A 20,309-nucleotide genomic window follows, 5' to 3' on the forward strand; every position below is an offset into this window, starting at 1 on the left:
CCACCAGGATGATGCCACCACTAGGAGGGACACCACCACCACAAGGACTGATGCCACCACTGGGAGGGACACCATCACCACCAGGATGATGCCACCTCTAGGAGGGACACCATCACCACCAGGATGATGCCACCACTAGGAGGGACACCGTCACCACAAGGACTGATGCCACCACTATGAGGGACACTATCACCACAATGACTCATGCCACCACTAGGAGGGACACCATCTCCACAAGGACTGATGCCACCACTAGGAGGGACACCATCACCACCAGGATGATGCCACCACTAGGAGGGACACCATCACCACCAAGACTGATGCTACTTACAGGACTGATGCTACAAGACCTATTCAGGCATCACCAGTAGTGGCATCCCTCCTGATGACTTGACTTGACCCAATTCCAATGTCAGAAATGTGCTTGCCAACAGTATTCAATAGAGGTGAGCATCTCACCTATTTAAAGAGCAGGGGGACTTATACAGACCTAGCCGTGCCATTCTTCATATATATCCTGAACATTTTATTGAGTTATCTTCAGATAGCTAAAGTTATGACCCAGACAATGACTTTGAATTTGAAATCAATGTGACCATGATTTTCTTGCAATCCTACATGTATTCCTATAGTTTCATTGAGTTATCTTTAGTGTGTCAAAACTTATGGCCCAGACATGTACAGTGAATTCGGACTTTGAAATCAATGTGACAATGACCTAGGCCGTAATGACCCTAAAGTAGTACACAACCGGCTTATCGTCCTAAATATATCCCTTAAACGTTATTGATATATATTCAGTGCATCAAACATCTGGGGCTCAGGCAACAAATTTAAACTTTGACTTAAATGTGACCATGACCTTGGCTGCGTTGACCCCAGAGTAGTACCCTACACACCGCCTTACCATCCTTTATTTATCCCTTAAATCATATTGAGATATCTTAGACAAATCTGACCTTTGATCTCAATGTGACCATGATCTTGGATGGAACAACAAACAGATGGACAGCAGCTATGTTCTCTTTGAATTTTTTTCAGGGAGCATACAGAAACAAGTGTTGTATTGTTCACCTTGATGTTTAAACAATTAAGGCAAAATCTTCTCATTAAAAGTATAATATTGCAAATGTGTCCTCAACCAGTGTTCTCCCCAGGCTGGTACCGTTACGCATGAATTTTGAGCCGCTACGCATCACCATTTTACCGTTACGCATACATTTGACCGTTAATCATTGAGAGGTACATCACATCACAAATACGACTGGGACATAAAGGTCTCACAAATTGATAACCTCTTCTCCCCTTTCTAATTAGACTCACCCTCAATATACTAGCCTTTTATTGTTCTTTAGGATCGACACCCTGATCAACGAACTCTGCCCTGGGAGTAGATTTGCCTGTGGGGATGTGAACGACCCATAGATGTGAACTGAACTGATGTCCGTTGCATTTATCTCTTTGTCGGTGCTTCAAGACTTTTTTATTTCAGTTTTTTCCACAGTCACAAAAAGTAAATATGCGGATATTTTCTGAAGATCTTTTTTGTCATCAACCCGGTTCTGTTGATATTTCTAACGGGAGATATCTTCAAAAAAGATATCATTTAAAATTTCATCAGCTTTGATTTCTATTTGTTGAGAATATGAACGAAATAATTGACATTTTTGAAAGTCTGGATATAGTCTTTACATTATTTATGCATCACGTACCACTCATAAAAGAAGCAATGGAAAATGCATTTATGACGAAATTAACACTAATTTTCCAGACAACCAACACAAGTGCAACGCCCTTTTTCAGCAACGTATTACTTTTTCACAACGCGTGCCGATTTATAACTAGTTACAGACAGAAACTGTAATTTTATTTGGCATCATTACCTGTCAAACCTCGGTGACAGTTACAAAATTTGAAATTCAATCCGTTGTTTCAGGATGGAACAGTAATTGAGACTACATATCCATATTAAGACTATTTCAGTGACATCAAAGTATTATTTGTTTTAATTTCATTTTTTTAACTAACATCTCTATACATTTACTAAGACTAATCGTCAAATATGTAATATGCACTTTTTTCTATAGTAATTACCAAACAGTTCCCCCCAGCTTATATCAATCATTCTTTTTGTGCCCTGACGGAAGAATACAGAGGGTTTAATTCTTAATATGGGAGAAAGCTGAAGTATCCGGTGCAGGTGACCGGGATTGAATACGGCCATGCATCTTGGTGAAGACGAGCGCGCTATCCACTGCGCCACCGACCAATCATATACGTTACGCACAAAAACAAATATCTAATTTAGATTTGACTGGAAGAAAAAGGCGTCATTGATGCAAAAATTACATTGTGAATACATTTTTACCAATCATCAATGATATAAAAAAAAAAATCTACATACGGGAGACCGGGGGCAGGTTCAACCATCGCTGATATTATTATTTTTTGAGCTAATATTTACAAGTTTAAGGATCTTAGCAGTTTTACAGGAAAAGGAGGGCAGAAAGGTCCAAAAGTATACTTGGACTTCACCAAATAGTACTTCAATGGTTTAATGCTTGCAACTGTGTTACAGAGTGTTACTCTGTTACAGAGAGTTATTCCTTTCTCCTGGAACTTTTGACAAACTTTCAGAATAAAACATAATTGACACATTCTTTCGGAAATCGATACTACCATTCAAAATAAAACAAGAGGCCAAATGGGCCTGCATCACTCACCTGGTATAAATTCCGCACTTGTAACCTTAAAAGTGATCTATAACAAAGCAACAGGCAAAATATCAGTATTTATGATTAAAAGTCATTCAAAAGAACAAGTTAAAAGATTTAAAAACATTTCACCCCTTTGACCTTGAAAGTCGAACAAGGTCATTATGTTGAACTGATTTTATAGCCCTTCATCTCAGGATGCAACTTGCAAAATATCACCAACCTATCCTTATGTTTATTAAAATTAGGTAATTCAAATGTTTATACATATTTGACAAAATGTGACCTTGAAAGTGGATCAAGGTCATTCACATGAAAAAGCTTGATAGCCCCTCATCCAAGCATGCTACTGGCCAAATATCATTATCCTGGGCCTCTTTGTTATTCAGAAGAAGTTGTTTAAAGATTTTTTAAGACAATTGATCACTGTGACCTTGAATATGGATGAAGGTCATTCATTGGAACAAACTTGGTAGCCCTTAATCCCAACATCCTTCTGATTAAATATCATCACCCTGGACCTTTCAGTTTTACAGAAGTTGTGGAAAGGTTTTAAACATATTTGACCCCTGTGACCTTGAATATGGGTCAAGGTTATTTATTTGAACGAACTTGGTAACCTTTCATCCCAGCATGTTACTGGCCAAATAGCATCACCCTAGGTCTCTTGATTATTCAGAAGAAGTTGTTTAAAGGTTTAAAACATATTTGATCCCTGTGACCTTGAATATAATCCAAGGTCATTTATTTGAATAAACTTGGAAGCCCTTCATTCCAGCATGTTACTGGCCAAATTTAAGCACCCTAGGCCTCTCAAATTTCCGAAGAAGTTGTTTAAAGGTTTTAACATATTTGACCCATGTGACCTTGAAAATGGATGAAGGCCATTTATTTGAACAAACTCAATAGTCCTTCGTCCCAGCATGTTACTGGCCAACTATCATCACCCTAGGACTCTCGGTTATTCAGAAGAAGTTGTTTAAAGGTTTTAAACATATTTGACCCCTGTGGCCTTGAATATAAGTCAAGGTCATTTATTTGAATAAATTTGGTAGCCTTCATTCCAGCATGTTACTGGCCAAATTTAAGCACCCTAGGCCTCTCGGATTTTCGAAGAAGTTGTTTAAAGGTTTTAACATATTTGACCCCTGTGACCTTGAAAATAGACGAAGGTCATTTATTTGAACAAACTCGGTAGTCCTTCATCCCAGCATATTACTGGCCAAATATCATCACCCTAAGCCTCTCGGTTATTCAGAAGAAGTTGTTTAAAGGTTTTAAACATATTTGACCCCTGTGGCCTTGAATATAAATTAAGGTCATTTATTTGAACAAACTTGGTAGCCCTTCATCCCAGCATGTTACTGGCAAAATATCATCACCCTATGCCTCTTGGTTATTCAGAAGAAGTTGTTTGAAGGTTTTAAACATATATGACCCCTGTGACCTTGACAATGGATGAAGGTAATTTATTTGAACAAACTTTGTAGCCCTTCATCCCAGCATGTTACTGGCCAAATATCATCACCCTGGGCCTCTTGGTTATTCAGAAGAAGTTGTTTAAAGGTTTAAAACATATTTGACCCCTGTGACCTTGAATATAAATCAAGGTCATTTATTTGAACAAACTTGGTAGCCAATTCATCCCAGCGTGTTACTGACCAAATATCATCACCCTAGGCCTCTTGGTTATTCAGAAGAAGTTGTTTGAAGTAAAATGTTGACGACGGACGGACAGACGACGCACCATGCCATAAAAACAAGATAATGAGAGAAAAAACACGTTTGTAAAGGTGATCCTTATCCCTTTTCAAAGCCTAAGCATGGATGTAACTGAGGTCATTATTGATTTTATTCAATGATTCTGCTAGGAGTCAACCCCGGGACCTCTGGTGTTTTGTCCTATGCTCAACTGAATGAGCTAAAGATAAGTTTTAATTTAGCCGAGTCAGCAGGAAGCGGCTAGTATGTTATCAGGGTGACATAAATATATATCATTCTCTCCCAGGGTTTTTTGCCCTTCGCTAATACCACACCAAGTGGAAAACAGTTCTAAAGATCCTAGCGCATCTCTTTCTTACATTCTCTGCACAGAACATGAGTAAGCATAACTTATGGGATTTTGAGGACGGTGGGAAAAAGGAAAAAGAAAACAGCGGATGTATACGTATATGTCAATTTGTGTTAGCTAAGATATAGATCTGCAATAATAATTGGACGTAAAAGTTGTGAAATCAAAATATACATAGTTGTCTTCAACGTATGGAGACGAAAAACATTTTGTTCTTTTAACGCCATCAAGCATATAATACTGTTCAAACACATTTTTCAAAATCTTAAAATTAAGTGTGGCGTTGGGTGAATTATAAAGGTGAATGGGGACGTTTGGTGAATTATAAAGGTGAATGGGGACGTTGGGTGAATTATAAAGGTGAATCGGTTGTTGGGTGAATTATAAAGGTGAATGGGGGCGTTAGGTGAATTATAAAGGTGAAGTGGGGTGTTGGGTGAATTATAAAGGTGAATGGGGGGGTTGTGTGAATTATAAAGGTGAATGGGGGGTTTGTATGAATTATAAAGGTGAATGGGGGCGTTGGGTGAATTATAAAGGTGAATGGGGCATTGTGTGAATTATAAAGGTGAAGGGGGGCTTTGTATGAATTATAAAGGTGAATGGGGGCGTTATGTGAATTATAAAGGTGAATGGGGCATTGGGGGAATTATAAAGGTGAATGGGGCGTTGGGTGAATTATAAAGGTGGATGGGGGCGTTGTGTGAATTATAAAGGTGAATGGGGGCCTGGTGTGAATTATAAAGGTGAATGGGGCGTTGGGTGAATTATAAAGGTGAATGGGGGCGTTAGGTGAATTATAAAGGTGAATGGGGCATTGTGTGAATTATAAAGGTGAATGGGGGCTTTGTATGAATTATAAAGGTGAATGGGGGCGTTGTGTGAATTATAAAGGTGAATGGGGCATTGGGTGAATTATAAAGGTGAATGGGGCGTTGTGTGAATTATAAAGGTGAATGTCACTAGACAAAGGTGTGCAAGAACTATGAAGAAAACAAGACACTGAAACAGTACAAGTGTTTATTCAATACTGTAGCCATGTCTAGCACGAGAGTCAGTTTTCTATTTATATGTCTGCTCTCCTTACATTTATAAACAATCTCTCTCACTAAAAGTAAACAAACAAATAAAGGTAAAATTTAACTATTACCCACTTTTATTTCAGCTTGATTACTGAGATGCCTTGTACTCTCATCAACTCTTACACATCAACTCAATGGCATGATTGTAGGTATTCACTGGAAATGCTTCACATGAGGTATACCTTCAAATATATCTAAATAATTTATTATTTATTTCACCTTATTTGAATAGATTTTGCTAATATCATTTTCTGGAAATAGCCAGGTGCATGTGCTATAAGTAAACCTCTAAATACAGTACATGCCATATTTTATTTCTTTAAGTAATCACACTTGTCAATATATTTTCTTTCAAACACTCAAAAACAGAAACAACATTCATAAAAAACAGTTTCCCAACATGATTCTATAGCACTAGTAAATCACTATAGGACTATGTGACAGTGACTTTAAACCACTCCTCTAGTCTGTTCAGGTAACGGTTTCCAATGTTAAAATTGATGTTGCTGATGTAGGTTCTCTCTGAACCATAGCGCACTAGCCTTACCAAATAAAACCTGACACAAACCTGAATTACCTTGATCTATACAAATACAGTCACATGATGATGATGGAGCACAGTCAAATGACACATGACACTCAGTCTGAAAGTGATGTAACACAGTAAGTCATATGACAAAGTCACATGACTCTTTGTCCTGTAGTTATGTAGCACACTAGTCACATGACCAAATCATATGACATTCTGTCCTAAGGTGATGTAGCAGAGTAAATCACATGACACGATCACATGACACTCTGTCCGGGAGCGCGGTCCTCATCCACATGGATGCTGACAATATGGTAGCCTGGGATCATGGCCAGCCCGAGTATTCTAGGATCTTCCTTCTTTCCACTGTCTGAAATTCAATTTGGAAAATTGATTTTAATTCTAGAATGAAACTTGTTTACCTTTTCATTAATACAACAGATCAATTAAGATACTAAAAACGTTTTTTTCTTAGAATATTTCAAATCTGAAACACATTTAATATCAACAATATATTTAACCATATGTCAGATTGAGATTTGTTCATCCACTTATTAGAAAATATGTATAATTACTTTGCACTTAAGTGACCTTTGACCTTGAGCTGAAAGTAAAGGTTACTTAAATACACTGCACTGCTCACCTTTCATGGGTGATGCAGGTATAGTAATACTTCAAGTATCATGTCATCAATACCTCTGATTAATTATAAGTTACAGCCCAGAAAAGATTTCTTTGAAAATTTTGCACTTATTTGACGTGAGGAAGGCCATGGGGACTTAATAGTTACAGAGCATTGGACACCTTATATGTAAGATACAGATATACTTAAAATTTCGTTAGAAAGGGAGATGCAAGATTTTTTTAAAAGAAAAACCAGAAGAAGAACCAGTAATAATGCAATATTTTCTCTCTTCATTTGATTGGAAGATATAATTATCCATGAATTCATTTTACCTGGTGATCGCAAATACTCCTCACAGGAACCCAGGATCACATTTCTGTCTCGATCAGTGCACAGAAACACACCTAAAGAAGAAGAAAAAAGTAACAATTTTTTATTCAAAATTGCTAAATGCACATATATTACCTAGTTTGTGTAATTGAAAGAAAGTTGAGTTTATTATTAATTTCACTAAATAACTATTATACATTTACAATTTAATCTGTCCATCTCTTATTTAGCTTATGAATAAGTTTTGATCAGATGTTGATAGTATGGACCACACTGAAGCTGACAATATTTGGACAAAATGGAGGAACCTTTTCACAAGATGTTAAACCATAAGCAGATCATAAGGAAATGAGTTAACACCTTTGCAAGTTAAAGGAATATACCTTAGGGTATCATCAACAGAATTTTTAAGTTTGATTAACAACTTACTGGCAAATACGATGTGTATATACTATATAATTGTGGGAAAACAGATTGCTAGCTAGGTGTTTATTTTACTGCTTTCCATGTGTATCCCTTTATTACCATCCTAGTGTAACTAAAGGTACGGTACGGCTATTCTATCGGCATATGTAGCGGATATCACCGGTGCAGTCTATTTGTTTACATGGGTGTTTACTTTTGAGACGACTGGATTTTGGAGAGTTACCGGAAGAGGTTCCAGGCTCACTGTGCATACACCCTAGATTAAGCAAATCAGAATGGGTGTCCGATACATGTTACATAGGGCCAGGAGGCTGGGGTATAAAAGGGAATGCACGGGCAAAATTGGGGACTTGCATGGCCAGAAAGACGGCTATACCAGGAGGGGAAAACCCCTCCACCGAGGCACTGAAAACATTGTTACCGATGTACTGAAAGCAGTGCACCCATATTAGGGTAAGGTTAAGACTGGTTAGCTTAACGTATTTCAGTGTTCCGGGAGGGGTTGGTTTTCACCGTTATAGAACAGTTACATTTACATATAGGCCTTATTTTACCACGTGGGGGCTGATATTCATAGGTTCACTTCACTTCATTCTTTTCTCTACACTGTAGGTTATGTTCTGTCTTTCATACTGTATACTGCTATTAATGTACATATTGTTTGCCATGTTTTAACGGCTAACTTAGCTGTGTGTTAGTAATTAAACGTTATAGTTAACTTTGAAACAAGGTGTTGATTGGTTTATAGCTTGGATACTCCTCCACATCTGACGGACCTGTGTCTGACTGTACAGATCGACGCAGTGTGACATTTTTGAGGATTGCTGCAGGTCAGTTTGTCGCTAGTTTGGGGGAAAACCTAAATTACTATACGATCACTTTCATCTACAGACACTGGCCAGGCTCTCCCAACGGACGTCCTATTACATAATAGTACTTTCATATACACAACTTATTAGTGTGTCAAGCACATTTGCTTACAACACCAGTAACAAGGCAACTTGTCAAATGTGACAGTGAAATAGTGAGTGATCTGTTGTAGACGTACCAATAAGTGTCCTGCCATCAGTCATTTGTATTTTCATACCCTTGTTCAGCCACCTCTCCAATTTCTTCTTTCCTTCTGAATTTTCTGAATCTGGTTCCTGTGAGAAGATAAACAAATGTAAGAGTGTTGGTTTCCATGAGTATATAAATGCTCGACTGTTTTCTAAACATGTTCCCTATGAATACTTAAATGCAAAAACATTTTTTACAACCTGCTAGAACTCTTTCTACATCTAAATACAATTTGGTAACTCCAAATGAAATAGTATCCAAGATAATTTTAAGGGAATGGAAGACAGACAGAAAGACAATTTGACAGAGTGTAAACATATAGCGGTACCCGGTCGTTTCGGTACTTCAAAAAGAAGATGTTTCGGTACTTTTTGTAAGTCGTTTTGGTATATATACGTACCTGTATTTAAGTTGTTTCAGTACCTGTATTTAAGTTGTTTCAGTACTTCGTTTTGTTTTTAATTCTTATAAGTTAATAAATATTTCTCATTTGTTATTTATCATTGGTTGTTTATTTAACATTTGCTTTCGTATTTGTTTAAACAATCACGCAGATCAGTCAATCATTGTTTTCGTACTTCAAGCGTGATCCAGCAACATATGCGATGGTTACTTTTTTAACTGAGCAGCTAAATGGATCGGCGTAGCTCTTTAGGAAAAACTCAACGTTGAGGGAATTCACAAACTTGTCATAAAAATGAGGGTTTCACTATCAAAATTATAAATAAACTCATCATGTCTTCAGATGATACGTGTATTCAGTGTGACGGCGTTATTCGACCTCGACAGGAAACCCTACAGTGTTACATATGCAGTCGATGGCAGCACAGAAAGTATGGAACTGGTGGGTACAAATTGGTAATAATTAGCAATGTCTTTGTGGGAGTTAACAAAATATAGTTCAATATATTGCTAAGAAATACGGGATTTCTAAGGGACATTTAATAAGATTATTCACATATCACAAAATGAACGTCGGTTAATATACCTAGCAAATTATTAAAATTATTACTTTGTTTTTATATTCCATTACTTACCAAATTATTGAAATATACATCCCGTTATACTTAGCTATTTATTTTGTTGAAATATGAATTAAACATGTTATATTATTGAAATATGTACGTCCTGTTATCTTTAGAAATTATTGAAATATGAAAAAGACATTTTAAAATATATACGTCCAAATATACTTAGCTATTTATTTTGTTGAAATACGAATTATACATTTTATATATATGACCTGTTATACTTAGAAATTATTGAAATATAAATTAAACATGTTATATATATGTCCCACTATACTGTCTATAATAGTAGCTATTGATGAAGTGTGGTTATTGTACAGAGAATCCTTATACAGAGTAACGTGTGAAACTGTCAAGAATAGTAGCTATTGATGAAGTGTGGTTATTATACAGGGAATTCTTATACAGAGTAACGTGTGAAACTGTCTAGAATAGTAGCCATTGAATGACGATGTGAATAACAAATATGTTGTTAACTGTTTTGAAATGTATTTTTGTTTTTGTTTACCGAGTATAAATATATGCTATCCCCTAATGGAAATAAAATTATTCATCAATGTAATAATACTAATCTTGTTTTGTTTTTGGTATTCATGGTTGAAATGAATGCCGTGTATCAATCAACAAAACGAATAAAAACTGATGAGAGAAAACATGACGTAAGGGTACTTCAAATGGAACACTTTACATTTACATATAGTTACATCATGAAGCGTCATGTGTATCTTGCAATCTGCCTTTTCCAAATCAAATAATGTTGAATAGCAGCTCTAAATATAAAACATTGAATAACAGTACAAACTCATTTTGCCGTACCCTTGCGTGAAAAAAAAAAATCAAGTCCTTGATACATGGACTGTATCAAAACAGGCAAAGACCACTTGAGAAAATCTATTAAAGAAAGACATTAAGAAACATGAGCAAATCAAAATAAGGAGATTGAACAAACTGATACAAACATGTGTATTATAGCACAAGTTTGACTCCACACTTAAGAGTTACTTCCCTTGAAGGTATACAGCACACAAAAAGTTGTGATGTTGACTATAAGTTGGTAGCAAAATGTTTTTTCCAAAAGAACCGAAACGACTTTCAGAAGTACCAAAACGACTTCCATAAGTATTGAAACGACTTGGTACTGAGACGGCCGGGTACCAAAACGACAAGGGCTACATTCGCATATCCCGGTTGAAACAGTACGCTACATTTTCCACGATAAACGAACGCACTTGGACCGTTTTATAAGTTTATACGGTCAAACCGGTCGGACCACAGTTGTTCGTTTATTAAATAAGTTCGGACCTTGTAGTCTGATGCTGCTTTCAGGCGAACCTTGACAAAGCCTGCATAAACATTTGCAGGTCCGAAAGGATTTATTTCCGAAATTGTTACATTAATTTTATAAACAGTCAAACCAGTTTTTCCACTAAACGAAAAGGCCCATAGTCTACTCCAACAACAGGGTCTCGTTACAAATGTCTGAATACACATATGCTATACAGATGTGGGTCATACATATATGTTTATGTGTGTTGTGACTCATACATGTATGTGTATTCAGACATTTTTAACCAGACCCTGTGGTCCAACCATGTACGTTAGAGGTTTTACAAGGCGAGAATCTTTTGACGCGTAACGCAGTCGGGAAATCATATCCAATAGAAAAAGGCTGATTAGCGGCCACTTATGTTATATGAGTAATATATAGACCACTCCAGTATCGAGTAACACAAATGAGGGGACTTAGGCTACATTCGCGTATCCGGTTGAACCTGTAAAGAAAACGACAGGTACAGATTTGGACCGAGGCTGACCTCAGGAAAATTTGGTACGTGTAGATTGAGGGGTCCAGACGTACCTGACCGAAACTAAAATGCTGACTATTGCCAATTTGCGTTACTTCTTTCTTAAACAATGTCAAGTCACATGTATTTTTTAAGATACGTTATGTAACTTAGTGGACGCGTGAGAGAAATCGAAGGGCATAATATTCTCGATACATTGTTTTTATTCTCCGAAACTGTGGATTTTTAGTTCTGCTTATAGATCGGTCCAAGTGTGTTCGTTTATCGTGGAAAATTTCTGCGCCACACGTACCGTTTCAACCGGGATACGCGAATGTAGCCCAAAACTGGTACGTATCAAACGTGTTAAACGACCACGATCATGATGCTCCATGGTCAATTTACATAAGAAAATGTGTAAGGCGGTGTTATTTTGATATTTAAACACAATATATAAATACCACAGATTTATATACACTGAATTCAAGCAGATAAGTGTTTATCAGTATTTTTCTGAAATACTTCCTCACCTCGCCCGCCATCTTTGTTTTTTCGAGACAAAAATACGAATTGCAGATTCAAAGACGAAACAAAAACAAATTATTTATTTTTGCATTGTTTAATATTTGTTCAAAACCAATATTATACCTTGAAATATCAATATGATTAATATCAATACTATGTACAACGTAGTTTGCTGATTGGAGGAAGTTTATATTTATGTAATTCGCTTGTTTTATGTTTCCGATTTTAATTTATTTCCGGTGTTGATTAGTTGACATTGGCAACAGTCGATTTCCCGTAGTTCGACTGGTCGCGACACCAAAATGGGTCGACCAAAGTATTTCACACCCTCTGAAGTTGCTGTACACAACACAGTAGACGACCTTTGGGTATCTTTCCTTGGAAAAGTGTATGATCTTACACCACTCTGTGAAAAATACACAGGTAAGTTAGTTGTGAGGGTTGGCAAAAGTATTTGTAGAAACCAAACACATCAACATGCATGCTGGACATGACGAACTTGTTACTTAGAAGTGATGCAGATAAATTGAACAATGATCCATTGGTTAGATTAGATATCATCCAGACGTTGGGCACCCTAAATCGTCCACATCATGAGTGTGCATTTTCTTTTATTATAATTAAAATATATTTGTTTAACCCCCCCNACTCTAATGACTGTATGATTTTTACCGAGGTATTAATTTTGATTTATTTGGTACTGTCAGGTTATCTTCAATATTTGCAATAATTTTACTTTACAAACACATTTTCAATTTCCAGTGTTTATATATTTCTGTGTTCCCTTTGAGATAAAAAATGAGCTAACCTGTATATCTTCAAAACTGTGTTTCACTTGAAGATACTAAATCGAGTAGAGTTGTGTTATGTACAGTACCCAAGCTAGTAACGAGTTGATAAACAGGGTATTTTTATCAATTCTTTGCATGCTTTCTTTCTCGGTATATATTGAGTCAATACAAGTTATTACAAACCAATTTTTAACAAAGCCTCTGTATTCATTGATAAATACTTATTCTCTTATACTAAGTCCCGTAATCTTAAGGTGTAAATAGTTTTAAAAATTGTTTCGACAACAACTTCAACAGTCAATAATCATGATAAGGCATATAGCACATGTTAGACAAACTCATGCATGCTTCATGCGTCCCCTGTATGCCCTATCTAGTTAAAGGCTACCCCAAAAGCTCTAACCTATCTGGCCTGTAAAGAAGGAGAAAATTGGCAAAAATACCAGCAAAATTCAATCCACTGGTCTTCAACGAATCCAATGTAACATATGCGGTCAATAGCTTTTACTCATTCACCCGAGAAATTTCATTTTAACTATTCCAACCTTTGAATTGGAAGAGTTCAAATGTGTCTTCAGGGGTAAATGAGTTAAATACCAACAAGGAAATTTCTTCTAGTGGGAAGCTGATAGATGGCCAGCATCATATAAACAATTTAAAGTTGCCACACAGGATGACGTAAGAGGAGAGGAAAATTGCAGTCAGAACTCTGGACCCTCCAAACACTAGACAGACGCACTAACCAATTTAGCTTCCTGGTTGTTAGAAATGCAGCAGTATAAAGAAATGAAAACTGTGTCCAACTTGTTTTAACACATCCACCTTTTTCTTTTCGATTCATTTTCCTTATCATAAGCCCTATTGAAAATATCAACATCCTGTGATTAAAAACTTCACAATTTTGTTTTTCTTCCAGGCGATGTCCTGTTAAAACCAATCATCCAGTCAGCAGGAAAGGATATTTCACACTGGTTTAATGCTAAACTGAAAGATGTAAGTTAACTAGGAATAATATTTTTAAAATGAAGATCATCTTTTGTTTTATTATCACATCTTATTAAGATCATAAAAACTGCATGGTGTCCAGCAGTATAAAATATACTATAGAGTGTACATTTTATATGCATGTATTTAATTATTACCTGAAACTGATAATTAAACTTAGAAATCATAGCCCTAAAATGTTTTTATATTGACGCAAACATTTTCACATAAGGGCATAAGTATTTTCGGGAAAGAAATAAAAGTTGCATTTTATAAGGCCTATAAACACAAAACAAAATTGAGTGATTGGACTTGAAAATTATTTCCGGGTAAAAATGTAAAGACAATCAACTTTTGGGTGGAGTGTAAAGTATGTGTAAGGGAGAAAATGGTATGAGGAATATGTTATTTACTGTTAGCAGATGATGGTGCCACTCAACTTAAACGTTTGTTCATAGTGTATTTATGTCATAACATGGACAAACATACACCCCAGTCACCTGGTCACATTACCCCGATATCAGACGAGCCAAAATACAGGTTGACCGTTCACCTGAAAGGAAGTAGTAGATAAAAGAATTGAAAGTACATACCCGTATGTATATCTCAAGTGTAGCTAAGCGGGGCAGCTGATAAAACTTTTCCTGTTTCCAAAAAGATGGTAACCAAAAACAATGAGCAAGATACTTGTATTACTTACTTCATACAATAACAATGTAATAATATTTATTTCATTTATTGAGAGTTATATATTTACAGCTGAGCACGCTAATTCTATAATCAAGACCTCTAGGGGATTAGACATCAAGGGCTGATATTACACCATCCTCCATATCAGGGAATATTCTTACTGAACACTCTGCACCCCTTGAATATGTCATAGCAAAATAGAAAGCACAAAGCTAGCTACAAATGTATTTGATTGGTCTCAGGAAAGAAGCCTGACTAATCGTTAGGCTGATGCAATAATAGTCCTTCAAAGATTATAGAGGAGCGACACCCGACTTCAAAGCAAGTCAATTTTATCTTACGCGAAGGTGAGATTCTTTTGATGTACATCAAAGGATCAAACTAGTCTTCCTGCCTCATCCACAAGGTGGTGCACACTCAGCCTTCAAATTTGCCTTGAAATATTCCAGGGGTGCAGAGAGTGAAAGTGAGCATAACCCTGGAGTATCCAGAATGATATTACACAAGCTATTGTTAATAAAAAAAAAATCTTTATTTTTTCATTTTCTTTTCACCTGCACTTCCAGATTCGAACCCATGTAGACCCACTGACTGGCTGTGTAATCCCGTATTGTCCAAATGGCCGATTTGTCCACATTCCCCCACCATATCCAGACAGCTTCTGGGCAAATGATTTTGGACGTCCATGGTGGAAAGATGAAGGGTATCTCGTAGGAATATTGTCAAAGAAAACAAGATCTGTCAAAATTATCAACACATTAACATCACAGGAACAAGTCATAGAGGTGAGAAGAAAGATTTTTATTAAAACAAATGTCAAATTATTTGCTGGAAGAAATTTTATTTATCAAACTTAATCATTTTCTTTTAGTTTCTGGGAAATATGTCCTTCACTCTTTGCTTTACAATAATTAGCTGAAGCTAGGTATAAATGCTGAATTTCAGAACTATATATTTCTCGGTACTTAATTGTTTCTATGAACAGGAGGGAATCAGTGACCTAGTATGATGTTATAATGTTGCATACCAATGTTAAGTAAAGATGGCTTCCAAACTTCAATAGAGATAATTGCATTGATAAAATTATATCAAAATGTCCACAGGTGTGTTCAGAAGAAATAATGACAGAGATTTTAGACCGATACATCAAGTATAATGCACACGCGGGGAGCTACACATGGAAATATGATGGCAGAAACCTGGTCATGACCGATACATTGGAAGATAACAAGATCCCTGACGAGGACCAGGAGTTCTACAAACTTAGCATGAATGATGACACATTCCTACAGGCCATCCATTTGTATTTCAACGACGACCTCACGGAGGCGTAGTGCCAGTGACTACCTCCAAGGCGTGGTGTCCACATTCACAACAACAACTATAAAGAAATATATCAAAGCAAGTCTGTCCAAGCAAAAAGAGGAAGGAAATAAACACACACCTGTGAAACAAATAAACAGAAGAAATAGATCAATCAGTCAATACAGTTAAATTGAAATAAAGCAGATCATTTTGATAAAAAAAAGAATGTGAAAATAAGAATATTTTTGAAGCCAAGAACTGCATGAACAGTGTGTACATTTTATTTTTCTGTCCCTAAAAGACCTTATCACATGTGGGTATTTTATGGTAATTATATGCTGGCTTTCCCTGCTATTGGAGAAGTATAATTATCGTTGGTCACAGCAATACATACATGACTAGGCCAATCTATTATTGTAACATCACTGTCAGTGCTATGATTGAAATGTGCACTACTGTGAAGAATAATACTTATTCCTGTTGTTTTGAAAGTAAAAAGGATACAAAATAAATATTTATGTGTTACAGCAAAAATTAATATGAGAAATTTCTGTTTAAATTACAATCAATTTTGTTGACAAAAATTTCCTGCAGGTAGATGTACTTTTGGACTTGACTCAGATAAGTTGATAAATATAGCTGTACTAATATTTACAATGAAAACAGGGAAAGAAAATACACACAAGGTATTTTTTTCATTTTATTCAACATCATGCAAACCATGAAAAAAATGTTACCAACATCATTTAGTCAACAAGTGATCACTGATGAGAAAATGCTGTGATATTTATTTCAGGTATATGTTGTAAAATATTGCATTCAATACAGCAGAAGGACCATAATATGTCTACTTAGATGTTCTATTAGGCATTTGTAAAATTTCTGTTGCCTTAACTTTCTCTGTATTGAGAGCTACATAACTGTCAACTTTTGTATATATTTTATCAGTTTTGTAATATACATGCATTTGTAAATATGAAATAAAAGATTAATGTCATTGAGTATGGTTGTGTAGAGTATTTCTATGCAGACATCAAAAGTTAAAAACCAGCTTTTGAATCATATAACATACTGTAGACCATGAGTTTTTTGCCTTTTTTTCGCCGTTTGTAATGAGGGCATATTTATCATTACAGCAAACTTTGTAACAAGGTAAGATACAATAGTAATTAAATGTGAATCTAATATTTAGTGAAAATAGATTTTACCGTTGCAGGGCGAAAATTTGACTGGGTGAAAATTTAACAGGGCGAAAATTTGACTTGGTGAAAATTTTCTGGTATACAGTATATAAACTAGACTAAGTTTAATGAGAAGAACAGGTTTTTGAAAAAACTTGGCAGGTCAAATTGTAACAGTTACAGGGATGGATGCATGCAAAAATCCAACAATAAACTTAAAACAACAGCAAAATTTGTGGTGTGGATATACAGAATTATACACCTTGGTGATTCCAGAATCCCATCAATGGAAATCTTCATATACAAAAAACAAAATATTGTAAAATATTGTATGACTATTTTATTGTATCTACAGAAGCATTTTTTTTTTTTCAAAACTAGTGTTCATACATGTATGTACATGTAGTATATATACTATTTTGAAGCAACATGTTACAGCTGGCATACGATAGAATGTAAATTGAAAAAACAACATTTCCAGACATCCTAAATACAAAACGGAATATAAACAGCATTTCAAAACCCATGCATTAATGTGAGCTTTCCCATTTTGTTTCTGGGTTATATTTCTTATTATGTCACTGAAATATTATTTTGTTACGAAGAAAGTTGTTAAGTTTAATTACATTGAAACCTATCTTAGATTTCTTAATGTATGGCGTTTATTCAGAATTAAGATAGTATTAATGGGCGACATGTAATGTACTGTTAAGAACATCTAGTAGGTATTATCGGGTATACTAGTAAGTGTACTAGTAGCTGCTGGTTTGATCCATTTCCAGCACCAAGAGCCGTCAATAGTTCTATAAAGGCGGATACCTATGGACAAAATAAAAAACAATAATTTGGAGAGAAAGAAGGAGCATTATATTAATGCATGAAAGAAAACAGAACATATCAAATCAATGATTCGATGCAACTATTTTGAATGATGTTAAAACATGTTAAAAAGTTAAAACCACAATCACCATCTATTAGTCTCCAAACCACAAATGTAATTCCTTAGTCGAGTCAATTAATAAAACTGCGCTCAGGATTTTCTCATCTACTGTGAAAATTAACTTTTTTCACCAATACACATACACAATATCTGTACACTTTTGCCTTTGAACTCTGAAACGCTGACACTTCCTCGATTTTGGATGGGTATGTTTTAGGTTTAAGAAGAATAGGAAGAAATTGCAGAAATTACCAGTAATTGCATGGTGTGGAATGTATATTTAAGCACTGAGCCATAGTTACCTTGACCTATGACCCAAAATGAAATAGAGGTCTTGTCTTTGTGCGCATATTGTGTACTGACATTTTTTTAAGTCTATGCAAAACTAGATATATAAGCCTCTTAGCACTAACATATAGCTGTAATTAGAAAATGAAATTATTATATACTGTATATATATGAACTTGACAATGACAACCATAATAAAGGCAGTAAATGGCTTCAAAGGGGTGGGGCAAGACAAAAATTTCAAAGGCAAGGTATGTAAAGGGGTACAATCATTTATGATGCAATGACATAACTCCTATAATATGTGTCGGGAGGGAAACAACTTGTATTTATTACAGTTAACCTTTTCCATGGGTTGCCTCTGTTCCCAAACCTTCAATCACCATTAATGTAGTCATTATATTAAATCCTATTCAAAGTTACAATGAAACAAACTTAATTGCAATTTTAATGATAATATGTAACTATTCATGGTGAAAATATCAATTTCCTGGTACATGTAACATATGTTTCGGTAAATCATCCATATATTCAAACATTCAATAATATAAGGAGTAAAGTTGCGGTCATATGAAAATATGACTTAGAATAAAGGATAAATATTAGGACCATTATATAGTTGGGCTTTCAAAAGTAAGTTTTCTAAACCAATTTTAATGTACAGTTTGGTTTTTAAATGATCATCCTAGTAAGGTTCAGTTCTTAAAAATATTGTTGAGTTTCTAAAGTTTGGTTGGGTTTTGCTAAAGTTCGGTTGGGTTTTGCTAAAGTTCGGTTGGGTTTTGCTAAAGTTCGGTTGGGTTTTAAAGGTAGTAATACAGTTGGTTTTTGAAATCATCAGTTTACAGCTGGGTTTTTGAAAGTACAGTTTGGTTTCCCGAAATACAGTTGGGTTTTCAAAAGTACTGGTTTTTTTTTTCAAATACCGTGTGAGCATGACACAGGTTTTTCAGAAAAAAACGTGTTCTGTTGGGACCCAATTTTCCTGTTCTATACCAGCTAGTTACCGGTCGGGTTCCTGTTCTATACCAGCTGGTTACCAGTTGGGTTCCTGTTCTATACCAGCTAGTTACCAGTTGGGTTCCTGTTCTATACCAGCTAGTTACCAGTTGGGTTCCTGTTCTATACCAGCTGGTTACCGGTTGGGTTCCTGTTCTATACCAACTGTTTACCGGTTGGGTTCCTGTTCTATACCAGCTGATAACCTGCTCAACTTTTCGTAGAAAAAATTGCTTGTGGCCAATACCTGTAGGACAATCAGTAGTACACACAGGAGGTTTGTCTGGTACTGTACTGATATTCAACATTTCAACAAAATCAGTACATGAATGTTAAAATGCATAGCGGGACAAATTATCTTAATATAAAACATGTCACAACAGAAGAACTGTCACATGCTGACAGCTTTACATGATGTAATTTTATATAGAATTTGGTTCATAAGATACCTATAGTAGAATAGTAATGCATATAGTGCAAAATTATCACACACTGTACTGTGTTATCCAATGAATATACCCATGGCATATTGTTTTGGGTATTAACCCATGTAATATGACCTATCAGCCCTGTGATTGGTTGTAAGCTTCAATTGTTTCACTTGTGACGTCACGCCTAGGACAAGTACAGTACATGACGTCACAGACTTAGGCACTGGAGTCAAAATGGCGGCTTTTCACATTTCAAGGTTGCATGAAAATTGTCGTTTTACACGAATAAATGCCACAAATCTTGATTATGTGATAAAAAGGATCTTACACACGTTTTCATTTCATATGAAATTTATATAGCTCGCCCGAGGCTCGCTAAATTGAAAAAGTCTAAGACTCGTTTTATCAATCTCTTATGAAATGAAAACTCATGTAAGATCCTATATACTGAAATACATGAATAATAAAAGATTTCATTAACAAGTATAAGAAATACATGTACATGCATCATCTACATGTAGCACCTC

General features: G+C 35.6%; 2 protein-coding genes across 2 annotated transcripts; one reads left to right on the plus strand and one right to left on the minus strand.

Moving 5' to 3' along the window:
• Positions 1–5,791: 5,791 nt before the first annotated feature.
• LOC110462745 (N-alpha-acetyltransferase 38, NatC auxiliary subunit-like) lies at positions 5,792–12,207 on the minus strand. The gene is made up of 4 exons (XM_021516879.1): positions 12,179–12,207; positions 8,826–8,922; positions 7,354–7,425; positions 5,792–6,766 (listed from the first exon to the last, which is right to left on the minus strand). Exons 1-4 carry the CDS (start codon positions 12,188–12,190, stop codon positions 6,654–6,656), a joined length of 294 nt encoding a protein of 97 aa, XP_021372554.1. The 5' UTR covers positions 12,191–12,207; the 3' UTR covers positions 5,792–6,653.
• Positions 12,208–12,406: 199 nt separating this feature from the next.
• LOC110462771 (cytochrome b5 domain-containing protein 1-like) lies at positions 12,407–16,945 on the plus strand. Its single transcript, XM_021516923.1, has 4 exons — positions 12,407–12,596; positions 13,881–13,957; positions 15,205–15,423; positions 15,742–16,945. The coding sequence occupies exons 1-4, from the start codon at positions 12,476–12,478 to the stop codon at positions 15,970–15,972; spliced, it is 648 nt and encodes a 215-aa protein (XP_021372598.1). The 5' UTR covers positions 12,407–12,475; the 3' UTR covers positions 15,973–16,945.
• Positions 16,946–20,309: the final 3,364 nt, after the last annotated feature.

Source organism: Mizuhopecten yessoensis, unplaced genomic scaffold (assembly GCF_002113885.1).
Source record: "Mizuhopecten yessoensis strain PY_sf001 unplaced genomic scaffold, ASM211388v2 scaffold10829, whole genome shotgun sequence".
NCBI lineage: Eukaryota > Metazoa > Mollusca > Bivalvia > Pectinida > Pectinidae > Mizuhopecten > Mizuhopecten yessoensis.

What these genes read in the sequence shown, in the direction of transcription:
- LOC110462745 (XM_021516879.1), bottom strand. An exon ending in TGATGGCAGGACACTTATTG is followed by an intron (nt 7,426 to 8,825) that starts GTACGTCTACAA and finishes CTTCTTCTTTAG; the next exon opens with GTGTGTTTCTGTGCACTGAT. An exon ending in GGAGTATTTGCGATCACCAG is followed by an intron (nt 6,767 to 7,353) that starts GTAAAATGAATT and finishes ATTGAATTTCAG; the next exon opens with ACAGTGGAAAGAAGGAAGAT.
- LOC110462771 (XM_021516923.1), top strand. Translation starts at nt 12,476, where the DNA reads ATGGGTCGACCAAAGTATTTCACACCCTCTGAAGTTGCTGTACACAAC. An exon ending in TTAATGCTAAACTGAAAGAT is followed by an intron (nt 13,958 to 15,204) that starts GTAAGTTAACTA and finishes CTGCACTTCCAG; the next exon opens with ATTCGAACCCATGTAGACCC. An exon ending in CACAGGAACAAGTCATAGAG is followed by an intron (nt 15,424 to 15,741) that starts GTGAGAAGAAAG and finishes AAATGTCCACAG; the next exon opens with GTGTGTTCAGAAGAAATAAT.